The sequence below is a fragment of the Bactrocera latifrons genome, unplaced genomic scaffold (genome assembly GCF_001853355.1).
Source record: "Bactrocera latifrons isolate USDA-ARS-PBARC rearing strain unplaced genomic scaffold, ASM185335v1 scaffold_314, whole genome shotgun sequence".
Taxonomy (NCBI): Eukaryota; Metazoa; Arthropoda; class Insecta; order Diptera; family Tephritidae; genus Bactrocera; species Bactrocera latifrons.
In genome coordinates, this window is record NW_017536786.1 from 60788 (window position 1) to 80651 (window position 19864).

A 19864-nucleotide genomic window follows, 5' to 3' on the forward strand; every position below is an offset into this window, starting at 1 on the left:
TGTCTTTTCTTAAAAATGAGAAACTAAATTCGTCAATTAAAAAACCTCTAGGTAATACGTAATTTTATGTATCTCCGGAAATGAGGTATTTTTCTAAAAAAAATCCAGTACAATAAAATATAACGACGTTCATAATATGACTTTGTTTACATAACATTTAATTTAGTGCGCTTTGAATTTACGTATTTCCATATACAAATATTATTTGCTTTTGATTATTGATCTTACTACAGTCGTTTTGAGTAATGAAAAAATATTTGCTTAATTTGAAGATTTGTGATAAGTAAAGATTCTAGGTTCAAAGATCGCACATATGCACTCTTAAGTCTATTGTGCAAATTATTTATTGTTTAAGTAAATAGAAACAGCTCATTATTAAGTATTATCATACAGCACAATATTTCTTATCTCAAACGACATCTTTGTGAACTTCCTTTTGAGGGGCGCGAGCGCGGATGCTATTATAAGTTGTAATAGATGAATGACAGAAACGTGAGCGATTGAATGTTCTGATTTCTGGCAAAACTTTTTTGAAAACAAATTACTTTTATAATTGGGGTTCAAGAAATATGGAAATATAAATTCCGTATTTTCACAGTTACGTTTTCCTGTTATCGGTGCACGTAGACTATTAATCAAAAATATAAATGTAAGATCTTGAAACCCCGTATCAGTACATTTAAAATTCAAACTAATTCATATAATCGTATTGTCTATGTTATCAGTCAATGCTTGGCACGTTTTTGTCAAAGGAACGTTCTGATGTTTTCTTAAACGAATTAAAAAACATTTTCCATAAAAATCAATGAGTTTATTATAATTTCAATTTATTTTGCAATGCATATTTCTATTTTGTATGTTGTTGATGTTTTCGTTTCGCACGAACGAGCATCGATAATCGGAATCTGCCAATTATTGCAAGAAACTTAACGTTGATTCCAATTCGAGCCTTTGAATGACGCTGACTTGTCACAAAATGTCGAAAACTGATGATCATATACTAAATGTTTATATTTTTGGAAAAGAAAATTATTTTAAAAATTCCATATTAAAATTGAAGTATTATAAAACTTAAGTAATATAAAATGAATGGTACTAATTTCAAAGTAAAATTGTGAAAATATGGTTCTTGATAAAATAACAAATTAAAAAATGATGCTGCATACATTTACGATCGACTGTCGTGCCCAACGACGAACGATTGGTAAACAAATTGTGAAAAGCGAACAGAACTTCACAGGTGATTATTGTGGAAATATGAAGTGACGTGTTTGCTTTGTTGTTGTGACAGAAAAGTGGTGGACAGAGGAATTTTCTTGAATATTGCAACGTATTTTGAAAAGTTCTTACAATAAATAAAGTCAATTTATTTGATGGCAAAGACTGAAGGATAAAAAGTGCGAATCAATTGCAGATTTCGAAACAATCTTAGACAATGGCGAAGCAAAAGCGTGCTCTTTATTTACTCACGCTTGCGATTTGTGCTTTAGTATGCAGCGTTATTGCAGACTCAAGTGATACCAATGGCATCGAGAAATCAGCAATCAATAACAGCTCAGTAAATAATACAATATCATCAATCGAATCAATCTCCGTTCAAAATACGTCATCCAGTCAGAATGCAGCTGGTAGCAATGGAGCACAAAGCATATTCACCACAAACGGGCTAAATACAATAAAAGTAAATACTACAACTAACCAACTAAATATTTCAACTACAAATGCAACTATCGACCCAGTAATAGATGGTACAAATGCTACTAAGGAAATTCAAACAAACCAGACAACCACTGCATCAGTAACTCCTGCAAATGTTACGCAAAATGTGACAACACCTACCGCAGATCCGCCACTACCAGATCAGCATGCTGTTGAACAAGAACACAATTCTTCTTTGTCAATTTTCTTCGTAATCTGCGTTATTATGCTTGGAATTTTGCTGATACATTCAATGCTACAGACGGGATTCCAATATTTACCGGAAAGTATTGTTGTAGTGTTTCTGGGAGCGTTAATTGGACTTTTACTTAAGGTTATGTCGGCCGAAAATGCTAGTTGGAAGCGTGAAGAAGTTTTTTCCCCAACAGGATTCTTTCTGGTTCTACTGCCGCCAATCATATTTGAATCGGGTTATAATTTGCATAAGGGTAACTTTTTCCAAAATATTGGTTCTATATTAGTATTCGCAATATTTGGCACAACAATCTCGGCATTGGTTATAGGAGCTGGTTGTTATCTGCTAGGAGTAGCAGAGGTCGCATATAGGTGAGCAATTAAGGAATAATAGAATTAATGAGCGGAGATACGTATATACATATGTATATGGTGAAAGTGTACGTATGTGTATATGCTGAGCAGTGATAATTTTTTTAATTAAATAATTGAAATAAGTGACCCCAATAAAATAATCTTTTTCTTAGGCTGGACTTCTCCGAATCATTCGCCTTCGGTTCGTTGATATCAGCGGTGGATCCAGTAGCAACTGTTGCCATATTTCACGCCTTGGACGTAGATCCCATACTAAACATGTTGGTGTTTGGTGAAAGCATTTTGAATGACGCCATCTCTATTGTGCTGACCACCTCAATTACACAGTCGGCTAACACACCCGCGAATACGCAAGCAACAACTGGTCAGGCAATCTTTGCAGCGCTTAAAACGTTTTGCGAAATGTTCTTCGCCTCCGCCGGCATCGGTGTAATTTTCGCGCTCATATCGGCTCTACTATTAAAACATGTGGATCTGCGCAAACACCCATCACTGGAATTCGCTATGATGTTGATGTTCACCTATGCGCCCTATGTATTAGCGGAGGGCATACATCTAAGCGGAATTATGGCCATACTATTTTGCGGCATCGTCATGTCTCACTACACACATTTCAATCTTTCCACCGTTACACAGATAACAATGCAACAAACTATGCGTACGCTATCTTTCATCGCTGAGACCTGCGTTTTCGCATACCTTGGCTTAGCAATATTCTCTTTCAAGCATCAAGTAGAGCTATCCTTTGTGATATGGTCGATTGTGTTGTGCTTAATAGGGCGTGCATGTAATATATTTCCATTAGCATTTCTAGTTAACAAATTTCGCGAGCATAAAATCACCAACAAAATGCAGTTCATCATGTGGTTCTCCGGCTTACGCGGTGCCATCTCATATGCGCTCTCCCTACATTTGGATCTGCCAAACGACGAGACACGCCGTGTGCTCATCACTACGACACTAATTATTGTGCTCTTCACAACGCTCTTCTTCGGTGGTTCCACCATGCCGTTACTAAAATATCTCAAGCCTGGCAAAAAACGTCGCTCACGCTCCGGACGTAACGCAAATTCTGCAACTGTGGCACGAAGAAGCGCTTCGCGTTCACGAAAACGTTCCAAATCCATTTCATTATCAAAGACACGTGAATGGGGACAAGCCATTGATTCAGAACACTTGTCCGAGTTGACTGAGGAGGAAGATGTCTCCTTCGCACAAACGCGCGTCGGTGGTTTCGGCCGCATGGACCGCAAATTCTTCATACCATTCTTTACGCGGCGCTTCAACAGCCAAGAACTGCATGAGTGCAAATCACAAATGGCTGATTTGACCAACAAATGGTATCAAGCGATACGCATCAGTCCACTCGATTCGGATGAATCGGATGAGGAGCTCGGCATGTCGGCGAGCACGAGTCAGAGCACATTGAGTGCGCCTCGCACCTAAGTCCTACGATAGCGGAGCACATATGAACTCATGTGCATAGTGCTGTTAATTTGGGAGAAGTCAGGAAATTACACATACATATTTGCCAAATGAAAGCTGGGATTTTTCGTCTAGCTCAAAAGCAAAGAGCTAGTAATTTAGGAGTCTGGGAAATATATTTTATTTCTTAAACATTTTATTAAATAACTGTTGGTGGCGGGTTAAAAATGTGCTATTATTATTTTTTCTGTTAATGATTTTATTTACAAACATATACATATACCATATTTGTACGATATGAGTGAGCTGTGCTAAGCATAACAAATTTTCGCTTTCCAAACGCTAACTTACACTAAACATAAGTTATAAAGTTTCCAGTATTTTTATGTCGCAACTGGCGTATCCATTTACTTTAACCTAATGATCAAATGCTTCAAGCTAACAGGCCGGATCATGACTAAACTATACGCAGAATTTTATTTAAGCTTGAATGCAGCCATGTTCAAACTTAAAAACGTGCCCTTATTTAAGTGAATGTTCCAAATTTGTGTCATTCGTCGCATATTTTTCGTGCACTAATCTTTTAAGCTCAAAATTCTCACCAAAGAACACTAGTAATGTAATTATATACAAAAGTGAATGTATTTAAAATGTTTTTAACAGTAACATGTGTATATATATTTTGTGATTTTTTGCACTCAAGTGAATCGAAAACCAAAAAAAGTGTAGACTAATACATTAAATGCATATTGTAAATGACTAATCAACCATAGCGAGAATTAAGAGCAAATAAATGTGATAAACACTACCAAACGTCTTTAAGTCTTATGAAATACGCGCTATGGTGGGCCGGATGGGCCGTTTCATGCGGCACATCGCACCATAACCGAACGGCATTGTCGCACGTGTGCTGAAGTAGAAGACGCCCTTCTTCGGCACAGCCGGATCGCCACCCATGAAGGCAGTCGCGTGGCACCAGCGCGCGCCGCAGCCGCACTTCGAGCGCTCGATGCTGTCATAATTCTTGCATTTGATTGCGCCAAATGCCGACGGATTCTGCAAGGACTCCACGAAGTAGTATAAAGCGCCAAAATGATCACAAGTGAAGTCCGGCTCCATAGTGGTCACATTGGGACAATGTGGTTGACCCAAGCCCCAGTTGGGGTAGAAAGAGGCGTGTGCTAGTTTGTCAGCGGGAAAACCAAACAACGCTATGTCAGTTTGTATGGACTCCACATAGACGGCATCGGTTGGTGCGAGTCGCCATTTCGCGTCCAATGTGCGATGTACGGGCCCAGAAGAGTCTAGTGCGTAGATGACACCGTATTTATCGGGTTGCAGTAACTTGCCCGCCATGCCAGCGATGTGGCAGCCAGCGCTGTGTCCAATTAAATACATGCTACTAAAGGGAACGGCAGTTTGGTTGTGTAGGAAACGTGTGAACTCGTTGAGCTTGCGTGCGATTTCGGAAATTTCCACCACAACGCGAAAATAATTTATGTCCAACGAGTAATCCGACCAGTCAACTAAGATCACATTGTAATCGCCCTTTGCGAGGTACGCATCTTTAATGGCGGCATTCGAGCAAGTCGTGGTTTGACCATTCCAACCATGAATGGATAATCTAAGTGAAAATAAAAGCAATATAGATAAATATGTATGCAGCTTGGAGGTTCAAGTTCACAAAATGATTCATTATCCAGTGAATTTGCATTGCTTACGTAAATTCAACTCACCTGACTGGCCAAGTGGCATTAAAGTTCGAGGTCAACAGCCGGTTGCGGTTGCCAGCTAACAGTACTTGTCGTGTGTGTGGATTCCGCCTTGTAAACAGATCGTATCGCAATTGCTTTTGTTGCGGACGTGATCCTGGATCGATTATTTGACGTGCCTCTTTCGAAACAAGTCCCGCTATTAATTCCACTGTAAAAGGCTCGCAATAACCCAACTGGTTTCGAAATGCTATTGAAGTGCTTTCGTTGAGGGCTAGCCGCAGTTGAAGAGTGAGTCATCCCAATGCAACAGCACGTAACGAAGTACCAATGAGCAATGAGGAAAAGATTAAAGTATAAATCATTAGCACTTAAATACACTTGAATGCCGCAAAAGTGTATGATTAAAATATGTTATTTAATTGCAGCGGTGCCATCAGCAGTCCTCTTGTTACGATTTGCTGCGCTCAACCCTTAAAATACAGCTTTTTGTTAAAATAAATTATAAAGATTTAACAAAAGGTAGAAATTTAGCTTTATCGGTGGGTAGCCACTCTCGCTTAGTCTAGGTATTACCTATCCTTAGCACAAGATTTACGAAGGATCGCTGTTAGACAGCCAGTCCTTTGTAATGCCACCAACTCGTAATTATGGATCAACAGGAGTGTCGTAAATCGATGATACGCTTTGCGTTTGTCACAAATTTACAATGGTTTTTCGCACTCAGACTGTTAATCGGAAGCTGTTGAACGAATGTATGGTATTGAGTCAACCGGCTGTACGGTTTCTTAATTACGTCGACGTCATTAGACAGTAGGCCGACCAGACTTCGGACGTAACAAACTTTCGACAGGCACTGACCGCCATTCAACACCTTCACCGACTCCCTTCCAGTGAATGGCGTACTCGGAGTCAAACCCCCACCCATCGCACACGAAGAGCTCGAAGTGAGAAACGAAAGTGGCCCTTGCGTAGCTTCGATCTGTATACTGTAGGAGCTTAAACTCCTACTTATCAAGAATACACTCCGACATATCTAATATATGTCCCGCTTGTTATGAGTCTCTGCATGACACTGGCCACCTCTTTGCATGCTCCATCAGCCCTACTCATCTGACACCCCCCTTCCTTAGATTGGACCATGTCAAAAGAACACTTTTCTTGGGCCTTCCGTTAGATGACGTCGACGACAACTTAGCTAAGCCTTACCATCCCAACGGCGACTTGAAGATACCCTCAAATTATTCTCGGAGATACCCCGTACTTTGTGACATGGCGTCTACGGAAAAAACCATACGATAGCGAAATTTGTGCCAATGAAGCATATTCGAAATATGTTTCGTTTAGAACACTACAATAGTTGGAATCATGTAAACCTGTATGAGCCGATTTTGAGACTGAGGGGAGAGAGTCATAAAACTTTTTTATTATGATTTTTTTTTATGTGTTGCGTGTGCCTACACCCCTTTCACTTGTTGGACCACATTGATAACTGATTTTGTTAAAATAAATACCTTCTGAATATTTTTGTTTTATTTGATTTCTAAAAGCTATCACGCGCCCAATACTTAGTAGTTCATTCTTTATTATTTTAAAATAAACTGCTAAGATCTTAATTAGTTCCTAACTCAAATAATGAGCAGCTGCTGCCTCACATTTTTTTTTTTTTATTTTGTATTTCTATTATGAATTACTTAGCATCCTGAGCTCTTTGTCTCAGCTTTGGCAAAATTCAAAATTTATTTTCTTATCACCAGTACTCTACCACCATACTAACCGAGTACGCCGGCGAAGTAAGTCGCGTAAAAAAGTAGAAATTTCATTCTCGACACATAAGAAAATACAATTGTTTAACTTCGTGCAATAATTATTCAGAAGCTAAGTAATTCTTAAAATTCTTTTTTTCTGTTAAGACGCCGCACGCACTTTCAACCGACGATGTCCTGCACGCTACTGACCACAGACAACATAAGTCTGCACTATTTTAAATTAAACTGAACGCGGCTCGGATGCAGGTCTACTCGGTGTGCAGGAGTTGTGAAGCGCCACAACTCGCATTTCAGAACAAGTTTAATTGTTTTTAATATCCGCTTTTTATCGATGCGCCAATGAGCGGCTTTCAGCTGTCATTTAGTACATACATTAATGTAAATATGTATGTACCCGTAATTGATTTGTTTATCTTTTAATTTGGCCGCCTTAATTACTTCAAGTACACACCCTTTTTTATCTAGTATTCAAGCATTCAAGGGGTTGAGCGGAGTTTGAGCATAAAAAGCTTAGAAGTAATCTACTTAAGGTTATCTGAGTCCTTGTTAACGTCCGCTATTATGGAAAGAAAAATTATATGTTACTGTGTATGAAGAGGATGCTTTTAGTGTAACAGGTTAATTTTAAGGTCCCCGTGTTATGATTGCAAAACACATTTTTTGATAAAATTCGTTTTTGACTCTACATCCCTTTGATGAGATTTTTGTAGTGCGATTGGACCTTTGCTTCAAACTAGGCCTCGGTTTCGGCGAACATCCCTTCATTCGATGAAGAATTTCTACCCACCGCCTATTCTTTAGCGATCTGAGAACATAGAGTAATCGCTGGGAGCCAGATCTGGAGAAAACGGTGGATGCGGAGGCGATTGGGCTTCAAATCAAATCATGGGTTTTTGATATCGTTTTCACTGATTTGTGACACGGTCCAATGGGTTTTTCTTCAAATGCGGCCGTTTTTCGGTGATTTCGTCTTTCAAATGATCAAAGAACGATATTTAATGGTCTCCTTTTCAAAGTAGTCAATGCACAGCGCAAAATACAGACGCAATAACCTTGCCAACCGACTCTCGGGTTTATCGTTTGTAGTTCCCTTCCGGTGACTGTCGATTGGACTTCAAAGTGGAGTGATGGAGTCATGTATCGATGCAAAGAGTCGGGTTTATTATGCTTGGACAACTCCAAACTTACAAACTAATGTTTCGACAGTTGTCAATACCTTTTGCAGGTGATGGATACTTCAAAATTATATGGATTTCATTCTAGCAGCACCATCTATCTGTCAGGCCGGGAACTTTTCAATTGACCTGTTATATAAGAACTATATAACAAATATATAATTATATAAGAAAACTAAGGACTAAATTATTTCATTAAATTTATTGTGTTTTAGTTTACAAAAAAATTCTTAATCCCTAAAAAGACACCTTCTATAATATATTAGTGACTTCTGCATTAGCTTGCATTTTACTTAAAGCAACTTTTGTTCTTTTCTTTGCAGGTAAGCGCCAGAGTAATTTTCCATTTGCGGATATACGTACATACACTATATGTGAATATACTACGATAGCTTCCTTATTACACGCATTGCCTTTAGAACTCGCTATCTTGAGTCTTTTGAGTCCACAAATGTGGAAACGTAGAAGCGGAAGAAATCACTTTAGTCACCAACATTGCATGCTTGATATTTATAAGTAAAGACATACGGATATGTATGTACATTTAAGTGTTGTGTTGTTTGTTGTCTGTACACGTCAACATCTGCGTGATGTCCTTGGAGCATTTATGAGGCGCATTAAATATACGAAATATGAGTTAAGGGCACGTGTTGCCTGCAAATTACTTATCGAGCCTCAATTTCAAGTTGTTGGACCAGTTTTTGTACTTGATGTCATCGCAAAGTGCTCTACAAACTATATTTTTTACTGAGGCTTAAGAATTTTTATTAATATGAAAAAAAATGTACTTTTTAATTAAAATAAACTCTGCGAATCAATTTACGAAATTTCCGGTTTATCGTTTCGAATTTCGTCAAATTAACGGTAGTTGCGAGCAAGCGCATATTCACCAAGCTCTGCCCATTGTGAATAGTTCGAAATCAAAGCTTTTTCAAATGCCAAAGCACAAAGTTGTATTGTTGATAAATGGCTCCGCGCTTACAGTGGTGGCTAAATGATTAGAAATGGAATGAAAAAAATTTTAAAAAATTAATACATACATACTTTTGCTCAACTGTTGCCAATGCTGCTCGAAATCCAACGTAGAATAACTCTTGTCAACAGGTGCTACTTCGGATTGAGTAGGCAGATGAGGGGTAAAGTCCTCTCTCGACGAATAAAAACCAAACTCTATAAGTCCCTCATTATTCCCGTTCTGCTATATGGTTCAGAGGCATGAACGATGGACAACATATGATGGGTCTACGTTACGAGTTTCGGAGACAAGGGTTCTGCAGAATATTGGTGCTTTGCGCTTTGGCTACGACGAATATCGGATTCGTTGAAACAATGAGCCGAATCTAGAGACAGCAGCTACGTGTCTGGGTTGTCCGAATGGACTTTTCACAGTTTCGAGAAAAACGATAATATAGCTGATCGACATGAGCGCCCAACTTTTTACGGTTGTATCTCCAAAACTATTACTTGGATCAACTTGAGAATTTAGGACAATGTTCAAGTAATTCTATAGTATTAAACAAGATCCATGTAATCCCCCCCTTACCAAGGATGTTAGTTTCCTTTTTTGAAGAAACGTCGAATTAAATCTCTACTTTAGTGGAACCGATTATAGTTGAAGTCTTGTATTGCTCCTCATTTCCGGTCCGGAATGAAGTAATAGGCATAAGCTGATTTCGGCAAATTTTTCCGCAAAGTTTTATGAAATATTACCTTTAGATCGCAGTTCCGTGCGGTAAATATTGTATTCGAAGAAAACAGGAAACAAGAAGAACGAAACGATGTTCTTGTATTCAGGCTTTATCAGCAATTTCTACATTGATCGTTCCCCAACACCACTTGCTTAACTTCTTTGTGGTTATAAGAGTAGGGCTTTCCGTCGGCCTACTTAGAGGATTGTGTACCATATATAAACGGTGTTTTTACTAGCGCGTGCCCCACCAAAGTACTCTCAGCAAAAAAAAAAAAAAAAATAAATAAATAAAAATAAGTCAAGCTTTTTTCACATTACAAAATATCGCTTTATTGATTAGTAAATTTTATACAATCACTTAAATTTAATATCACTTCAGTCCACCGGGTTAAGCACTTAACCTTAACAACTATTTTAAAACGATCACAAGGTGATACTTCGGTTTTTTTTTTAATGGCAAAACGGCTATTCTATTTAAGTAGTACATAATGCAAAAGTTTTCTTAAAATCCTAAGCTCCCCTCCACACTAAGTGTAAAAAGTCATAATAAATACTCTTTGTACAGTATGTTGGTTTTACGAATATGTAAAATATGTGCTCGAGCACCGCTAGTAATTGTATGAAGAGAAATTGAGATGCTTCACCAGGAGTTGCTTTGCATATTGCACGATCACATTGTTTGAGGTTCGGAGAGAGAGGCGTTGTCGAATCATAAAGTAGGCAGCAAGTGTGAATATTATATAGAACAGCACGAGGCAAGCAACCGAAAAGACATAGTTCAAATTTTCGAAACCGAGAATCATAAGCAAGAATTTCGACTTCTTAAACATACAGAACACTTCCGTTTCCGGACAATGTAGATCCTCACGATCGTAACCATAAAGAGCGGCGACGAGACCCTCCATACCGTGACGCAAGTAACTGAGTTGCATTAAGTAGCGCATTACAGGGTGTATATATACCGACTTGCCATAGCCGATGCCATAACAGGAGAGCAGTATAAGCGGTACAGCGACAACAGGGCCCATGAACATGGCATTCTGTAAGTGAAGCGTGATCAGGATTAGTAGTTAAGTGATTAGTGCCTTAAGTATTTGTGCGCTTATTTATTTGTGTTGTTACTTACCACCAGACTAAGGTGTGACGATATTAAGATACCCAAACTTTCCGACGTCATAGCGGTTAAAAAGGCTATCAGAAAGAGCATGCAAAAACGGAAAAGCTCCAAGGGCTGACTGGACATAACATAGACCATAATAAGGTAGATGACGGCCAGCACGAACATAAAAGGCAATTTGGAGGAAATCATTGCGGCGTAATATGAACTCAGGTGATACCACTGATTGAAGTACTCGCGCTTTAGAAACTTCATCTCGGTCGGAACTGTATGCGGTTAGAGAGTAAAAATCTAAAGAAAATATCTCATTACAGCTTTGGACTTACATTGTAATAATACTGGCATCATTGGCAGATATAAGTACGCAATAATTATCGTGAAAGCGAAACCGAAATTAAAGAATGCCTTCGAGGCATCATCGCCCACACCTCTGTAGATGCTGCCAATAATCAACGCCAGAACGATGTTCATATAGAATCGCAGCTTTATATAGGACTGAAAAAAAGAAGTAATAAGCTTAGTTAAAAAAATATTTATAAATATTTCTACTTAAATCAGAGAACTCAAAGTTTAGTTTCGCAGTTGAGTCAGGAACCTTTACTCCTTAAAGACCCACCTTATCGCGCCACATCTGCACCATCATTCGCGTCAGCAGCAGTTTATATTGCATCCACCACGATGCTTTCTGCTTCAACAATTTCGGATTGATTTCCTCCTCGAACTGCTCCAACTCATCGAAGGACGAGGCACCGGATGTTGTGTCTGATTTGTTCGTTGCGTCCGACTTAACTTGCCTGCGTTCTCGATGTGGCGTCCAGCGATAGACTTTACCATTTTCAACAGCATCGACCATTGGCTCATGATAGTTGGTACCATATTCTTCGCAGGCAACCTCAATGACTGTGAAGTAAAACAATAAAATGGGTTAATACAATTTGGTTTGGTAGCGTCTTATCCTCGAACTCACTAAAGTCGGCCGGGTTATAAGTACGCGGACATGTGAGACCAATATGCTTCATATAAGGCACGATGTTGGCACCCGAACCCTGATAAATACACTGTCCCTTAGCTAAGATGTAGACCTTATCGAACATGTCGAAGACTTTAGCGGATGGCGTGTGGACTGAACAAATAACGGTGCGCCCCGTGCGATGCGCAATACCGCGCAGCAGAGATATGCACTGCGAACTTGAGATATCATCGAGACCGCTAGGATAAGATGGAAATGAAAAATATGCAGCTGAAGGACGATTTTCATTTGAAATCACTTACGTGGTAGGCTCGTCGAGAAATATCACCGGCGGATTATTCACCAGCTCCAGTGCGATGCACAAGCGCTTCTTTTCGCCGCCGGAGAGACGCAGTGTGGTGGTGTTTTGCACTTTCTTCAAACCCAACATGCGGAGTATCTCATCGATCTGAAAGCGTTTGGCGGTCATTGAACATTATCGAGGTATTTTAGCATCATAACTCACCACTTCCAACTTCTGCGCGTGGCTCAAGTCATTGCCCAGCTTTAGGTGCGCGGCCAGCAGCATCGCCTCCAGCACCGTGAAATGTGGATCCAGCACATCGTTTTGCATGATGTAGCGTGACATTTTGCGAAAAACTCTCATATCGCGCGGGCTGTGATTGACGCAAATTTCACCGGATGTTTTCCTTGCGCTATTGATAAATGTGAAAATGTGATAAAATAAATTGCCATGCCAAGCAAAAGTTAAGCAAAACAGATAAATGACAAGTACGAGTGCGCTCCCGTTGCCGTGTAAATAAACTTTGTACTTGTGTGTAATGGAGCTAACGTTCATCATTACTTACCCATAGCCGGCCAGTAGGTTGAGTAGCGTCGTTTTCCCCGCGCCCGACGGGCCCAGTATGGCTGTAAGCTCGTGCGCACGAAACTGTCCGTTAATGCCACGCAGCAGCGGTTTCCGTGCTAAGCATTTTATTTTGTTTAGGGAGAAAATAATTTAGGGAAATAAGTTTTTTTTTTTATAATATTTGTGAGCCATAATTATGAAAACGTAATGTCAACTATGTAATTACTTCGCTGACGAGTTATTAGCAATGAAAACAGACGTTGATCAAACTGATAAAAAATTATTAATCATAGAATTATATGGCTAAGTATAGTTATAAGTGCAGGTAAAATCTGTTTCGCAATATGCTGAGAGTGCTTAAATGATGGTCATTAAAGTAAAATAATCGGTCAAACCCTTAATTAGGGGCATCGGTTACATGATCTTTCGAAGAAAGTTTCAGAGTGCCTTGAGAGCGTGAATTATTTCTCCAGCCTGGAAAAAAACGACCAGAACTGACCAACAGAAAGGGCTTCGTCTTTCGTTAGGACAACGCTAGACCACACACAGTTTTGATGACTCGGTAAAAACTGGAAGAGCTTGGCTGGGAAGTTTTGATGCATCCACCACATAGCCCTAACCTCGCAACATCGGACTACCATTTGCTTCGGTCAATGCAGAACTCCCTTAATGGAGTAAAGTTGGCTTCAAGAGAAGCCTGTGTGAAAATTACTTGTCGCAGTTTTTCGCCGAGAAACCAGAAAAGTTTTACACTGATGGAATTATGTCTCTAGCGGAAAAATGCAAAAAGTGGTCGACCAAATGGTACATATTTGTTTCATCGAAGTTCATTGTAAATTAAAAAAAAAAATTGAAGTTTGATTAGAAATACGAAAAGACTTTTTCGACTTTCATTAAAGGTTTCCGAACGATGCTCGAACCTTTTTATTTCATTTATTACGAACTGTTGAAGGTTCTTTCAACTTTTCTCTTATATTTTCATTAATATTTTATATTAATGAAATATAATATTTTTGAGTCTTGACCCAATCGACTTATGGACGGTATTAATTATGTGCCTAAAAAAGGTTTGGAGATAAACTAAAGATATTACTGTGTGCACAATGTTCGCTAGGATTTGGGTTTGCAACTTGGATAATTTGTTGGTGGACAGGGTTTCATTTAGATATTAGTTGGGTGCATATTTTCATCATAGCACAGAGAACCATCGTCAAATTTTTTAAGAACTGAGCGCCTTTGAAAAGACTGATTAAACGACATTGGAGTTTGCCGATTGAAACATCAATGTTTAAAATAAAACATGAGCTACTCAAGCCAAACTTGATTTCAAACACGCTCGGATAATTATTTAGGCTCCGCTATTATTTTATCAACGCCTTTTAATTATATAACCCACAACCTCAAACATTTTCTTTAGGTATGTCGAGTCAAAGTGTTTGTAAAATCCAGTGTATATTGACGTCACCAGCTGACCTAAGGCAGAATCAAACTACAACAATCTCTATTTTATCGTATCTCTATTTTAGCAGGGTCATCAATGTAATGTCTCTGCAATTACTAAGCTCTACATTGTAATCAGCATGTAGTTAGAGCCTTTGTGTTTGCCGTGAAAAATTATCAGTTTATTATCTGCTTCCATTTGCACTCGCACTAATTACTCATGCGGCGTCAGCCAAAGTTTCGCCTACATGACTAAAGTAACATTCCCATGCCTCTGTATATAGTGTAGATATGTAGGAACAGGTGCAGCAGTATGCAACCAGTGATACTTGAGATGTAATCATCCAAACATGCAGTGGTTACTATTTTAGTCGCTACTTTGCCCCCGTAATTACTACTGACTCACTCGTTTTCATTTTATAGTCTTGTTGTAATCGCCAATACGTTTGCTTTGCGACTTGGGAGTGAAGGGACTTTGAAGTTATTAGGTCAGCTTTAGAGTGACAGTGCACATGTTTTATGTGTTGTTGGGTTGTGTTGTGAAAGGAAAGGTTTTCTTGTCAAAAGTCACTAAGGCATGGCCGATCTGTACGGTGTTTAAAAATACTTTTTAGGGTAACCTATACCTTAAGCAATGTAAAATTGAGCAACAACTGGCCGCAAGTTTACATCGACAGACCATCTACCTAATTAAGAAATCCAAAATGCAAAATCTAAAAAACTGAAGAAGTGTACGCTCATTCTAGTTCTTAAGGTTCTGGAAGCGAGAAAGCCCAGATCGTTAGCCGAGAGAAGAGAGATAGAGAGAGGGAGAGAGGTATATAATTTCTCTATTCCTAACTAAATGCATCTGAGAACTCACCCTTCGTGTGTACATCGTAGACCTCGTAGCTTAAGTCCCGAAATTGCAAATTAATCGCCGGCCAAGTTGGCAGATACTTTAGGCCACTGCATGAGATATTATCGCCATCGCCCAAATCCACACTGATCGCATTTATGTCGCTGGCGTAGCTGAGCGAAGTGTCGCTGGAGTGTGATTTACCGTAACTGTTGTACGAGTCGCTGCAGCCGGTATCTGTTGTCGAATCCATCCTAGTTTCTGGGTTTTGGCTTTGTGGGGAACGTGTTTGTTGTTATGCCGTTAGTGGTTATTATTTTGTGGTTGATGCTGTTGTTGTTGTTGTCTTGTTTGCAACGATTGCACTCTAAAACGCGACTTCTGCGCTGGTGACTCTCGAGCTGCTTAGTATTGTTGTTGTTGTCACTAACACGCTTGATTTTCGTTACTTTGCGAAACGCTTACTCACATGCATCTACGTCATACTCGCATGTGTGTGTTTGTGTGCGCTTAAATGTTTGCCACTTTTCTGGTAGCTGTTTGAAATGTATGTTTGTTTGTGTGTCTCTATAGGTTTTGTCATAATTTGCGCCAACGGCTGTGTTGCGATGATGATTGCGCCAATTCGCTGAGCCTGCTTTACGGCGGCCTTTTTATTGCACAAATTTAGACACTGTAAGAAGAGCAGATTTAGCGGTTTTCAATATTGGATGACTCAGTGTTTGTCATGTTTATATATGTACATATGTGGAGCCAGATTGCGATTAATTGAAAAAAATGTTAATTTCTATAATTTTCTAAGAATTATCATAAGTTATTGCTTGATAGAAAATCTGTGGAATATATGTATGTAAGCAGCAATTAAAGTTCGCCGTCAGCGAGCGCTCACTTCAGCGATCTAAAATTGAAAAGGGCGCTAATTCTTATTACAATTGTTAAAACATTTAAAGTTCACTACATAAGAATTCGCAAAAAAATAAAAAAAAAACTTTTTGAATATGCCATATTCAAATATATACTCAAATATTTTTAGCAGCACATTTTTTCCACATGTCGATGTAAAAGTTTATTGAATAAGAAAATGTAAGCAAAACCACTCGTTTTTGTAAAGCTCGAAAGAATAGTTGGTAAAATTAGGACTGTATCGCAGAAAGCGTGCAGCCTATCTCGCACTGTTGCGAATGACCACTTACCACGAGCGGAGTGGTATAGCTGCCGAGAGTTGAAGAGGTAAGCGAGACACTTTATGCAGACAAAGAAAGCAAGGGTAATGCTCGAAAATTCGACGGAAGGTTTCAAGACCGGAACATGCTGTTGTGGAACCCAAAGTGGTGATCTAGTGGCTGATGTTCAGAGCAAACTGCAGTCATGAAGGGAACACTTCTCCAGCCTGCTTAACGGGATTGAAAGTGTAACATATGAAGATGGAGAGCACGATTCCCCATTCGATGACGATATAATTGATGTTTCATTGATCGACTATGATGAGGTTCGAATAGAAATTAGTAGGAATTTGTAAAAAGTAAAGTCCTCTTTCGACAAACAAAGACCTAACTCTACATGTCCCTCAACATTCCCGTCCTGCTATATGATGCGGAGGCGTGGGCAATAACATCATTTGGTGAGTCGGCCTTAGGAGTGTTTGAGAGAAAGGCTTTGCGGAAGATTTTTGGTCCTTGCGCTTTGGCAAAAGCAAGTACCGCAGTCGAAACAACGACGAGCTGTACGAGATATTCGGCGACATTGACAAAGTTCCTCGAATTATGAGACAGCGTCTACATTAGCCACATTTCCGTTTTGAAGGTTTTCGATTCAGTACCTGCCGGTAGACGCAGTTGAAGCGAAAGACCTCCACTGCTTTGGAGAGATCAGGAGGAAAAGAACCGCACTGGAGGCATAGCAAGAGAAACACCAATCCGTTATAGAAATCGGCTGGAGAAGGACCTGGGTGCACTTCGTATTTCAAATTTGCGCCAAATAGCGAAAAGAAGAACTGGCGGGCTGCTGTCTTCGCCAGTAAAGAGAACGAAGAAGAATAAAAAAATATTTTCGCACATTTTTACGATTGAGGTTCAAACCTAGTGAGAAATTTTGTAAAATTAATTTTTTTTTTTTAGATTTACATAGTTTATTCCTTTCTGAATAATAGACTAAAATTACAAATCTCTAAAATAGTTTTTGAGTTACATCTTTCTAAAATGTTGCCGCTCAGTTCAATCAGTCTCAACTACAGTTCAACTTTAAACACGTTTTTCTCAAAACAACATTTTTCTGTGTAGTCTTGAAATATGTATAAATATACCTTGAAAACTTAAAAACTATCGATAAGTCAATTTTTTTATTTGAAATTCCCAAAAATTGACGTTTTCTAAATCCTTAAATTGAATTCTTTTTGTTTTCTACTAAAGAACATTCTTCAATAAAAATAAATTTGAATTTATCGTTCATACAAAAAAACAAAAAACAAAAAATACTTGACTAATTTCAAATTACACATGTTTTGCGCAACACTGTACATATGTAATTAACTGAAGTTATTATAAATAATAATAAGATTCGTTTTACAAATGATTAAAGACAACATAATTGCAACAATAGTAACGACAGTTTGTCTGAGAACGCACTTATACATACATATGTATGTAATATATATATATATATTTTAAATATATATTAGATGGGAAATTAGAGCAGCTGTCATGTCGTTTGCTCTAACTCAGTTCGTTGAACTGGCATTGCGGCGCATTCACGCTTTTAACTTTTTATAGGAGAAATATATTTAATTGCAACAAAAAGCAACAACAAATGCTTGCAAAAGCATTTAAATAATTTTTCTAAAACACATGCATAAATGCATTAGCATTCGCTCGTCTGTGTGATATACATGTGTATGTTTATAATAAAATGTTACTCATACGACGGGCAGCTCATGCGAGGCCTCCTGCGTTGACAGGCAAGCGGCATAAATTTGACATTTTACGCTAAACTAAAAACAATGGCATTAATCGCCGCCCATTTTGCGTATTTCAGCTTGCGTTTTCACACACATTGCTTTCAGATTTTTTTCACAACATTGTCACGCACGTGTCCACATGYAAAATATAAAACGCAAAAAGCGAATCTTTTATAGTAAAAAATTATATTATTTTCACAAGTAATTAKCACATATTTTTACGATTATTTACACGAGTAATGAAAAATTACTTAAATCCTAATTATTTAAAAGCTTCTTAATCTTTATTGCTATTTAGTTATTAATTTATAATATGTGGTATTTCTATGAAGTGAAGTCACGACACAGCTTTTAAGATCACTTGAGCTGTTGCTGCTTACTGGAGTGTGTCTAAACCCTTTCTAAGAACTGAATAAGGAGCAAGCAACTCTTTGCTGTATGCTTCATAATAACGCGAACTTTACTTGCCTAYATTATATTGTAACGAGATCTCAGGAATGCTTCTAAACCCATATTTGCCATTTAATAMTAGCGAGCTTGAGGGCAATCGATAATTAGTATAATTTCACAACAAACTTGCCTTTAGCTTGTTATAAAAATTTAATTTTGTTAAAATTACTCCCATGTTCCACACACATAGCGATAATTAATATAATAGTGATGTAGTTGCAGTCGTTAATTTAATGGATTTAATTAGGCCTTTCACTGAATCAGTTCAATATTGTAATTATTCGTTATATTATCAATCAGATAGCTCGTCAATTTGCATATTGTGGCGCATAAATTCAACTTTCTTCAACACAACCATATGTGTGGGTAGCAGAGAGCTGCCAAGCACAGCATGTTTTAGAATATTTTAGTGCTTTTTGCTAATGTTTTCACGTGAATGTAATTTAAACGTATTCACGGAAAGCCATTTCCATTCCATTAGTTAATATTACATTACTAACGTAAGCTATAAGTGCTTGTAAAAGTGACTTCCCACTTCTCTTTCCTCTAAGGAATCTAATTACCTTTTGGCATTAAATTTTAAAGCCAAAACAACTTGTGTTCATGTCTAAAAATATTTTGTATAAATAATAATGACTGTCATTCTGTTTAATCATTTATTGTATTTTAAACATAAGCAAGTAAAACTGATTAAATTCGCATGCGACCGAATTACAGTGTAGCCCACTTTCGGATGAAAAAAAGTGTCCATGATTAGGGTTACCAAGTATGAAAAATTTTATGTCTTCCTGTCTACTATATTAAGCATATATTGTGTAGTCGGAAAAGTATTTTCATATTCTGTCAATAGATGTCTTTGCAGTCGTATATCTCCAGTGCTACCAATCACATTGTGTCATACCATATAGCGTTGGAAAGGTGAGACCCTAAGCTTAATTTAACAAAAAAAAAAAAAAAAAAAAAAAAAAAAAAAAAAAAAAAAAAAAAAAAAAAAAAAAAAAAAAAAAAAAAAAAAAATGATCGACCTATTGTTGAAAAAGTCGGTGAAATTATGGAAAATATTGACTAGGACCATCACATAAGCTGCCATGACATCGCTAAGGAACTTAACGTTCATCATCTCTCAGTTTCTAGCGGAAATCTACAAAAAGTGGTGGACCAAAATGGTACATATTTTTATACTCTCGCAACAAAGTTGCTAAAGAGA

At 38.1% G+C, this 19864-nt stretch overlaps 3 protein-coding genes across 7 annotated transcripts in view; 1 reads left to right on the forward strand and 2 right to left on the reverse strand.

Annotated features, from left to right (window-relative positions):
• The first annotated feature begins 1158 nt into the window (after positions 1-1158).
• Positions 1159-4501, forward strand: LOC108970902 (sodium/hydrogen exchanger 8). Its single transcript, XM_018936611.1, has 2 exons — positions 1159-2265; positions 2421-4501. The coding sequence occupies exons 1-2, from the start codon at positions 1436-1438 to the stop codon at positions 3712-3714; spliced, it is 2124 nt and encodes a 707-aa protein (XP_018792156.1). The 5' UTR covers positions 1159-1435; the 3' UTR covers positions 3715-4501.
• An 8-nt stretch (positions 4502-4509) lies between these two features.
• On the reverse strand, positions 4510-7388 carry LOC108970903 (phospholipase A1-like). Its single transcript, XM_018936612.1, has 3 exons — positions 7183-7388; positions 5430-5679; positions 4510-5317 (listed from the first exon to the last, which is right to left on the reverse strand). Exons 1-3 carry the CDS (start codon positions 7226-7228, stop codon positions 4519-4521), a joined length of 1095 nt encoding a protein of 364 aa, XP_018792157.1. The 5' UTR covers positions 7229-7388; the 3' UTR covers positions 4510-4518.
• A 3093-nt stretch (positions 7389-10481) lies between these two features.
• Positions 10482-19864, reverse strand: part of LOC108970901 (ATP-binding cassette sub-family G member 1) — a 23530-nt gene continuing 14147 nt past the window's right edge. For 4 of the 5 annotated variants that reach the window (XM_018936608.1, XM_018936606.1, XM_018936605.1 and 1 more), the window contains 9 exons: positions 15279-15927; positions 12975-13092; positions 12632-12821; positions 12429-12574; positions 12124-12365; positions 11773-12056; positions 11483-11651; positions 11166-11422; positions 10648-11079 (listed from right to left, as the gene is read on the reverse strand). In XM_018936608.1, the coding sequence (XP_018792153.1) occupies positions 10648-11079; positions 11166-11422; positions 11483-11651; positions 11773-12056; positions 12124-12365; positions 12429-12574; positions 12632-12821; positions 12975-13092; positions 15279-15507 (2067 nt within the window). In that variant the 5' untranslated portion in view covers positions 15508-15927. Of the gene's footprint in view, positions 11080-11165; positions 11423-11482; positions 11652-11772; positions 12057-12123; positions 12366-12428; positions 12575-12631; positions 12822-12974; positions 13093-15278; positions 15928-19864 lie in introns of those variants that run through there. The other variant, XM_018936610.1, reaches the window with a different exon arrangement.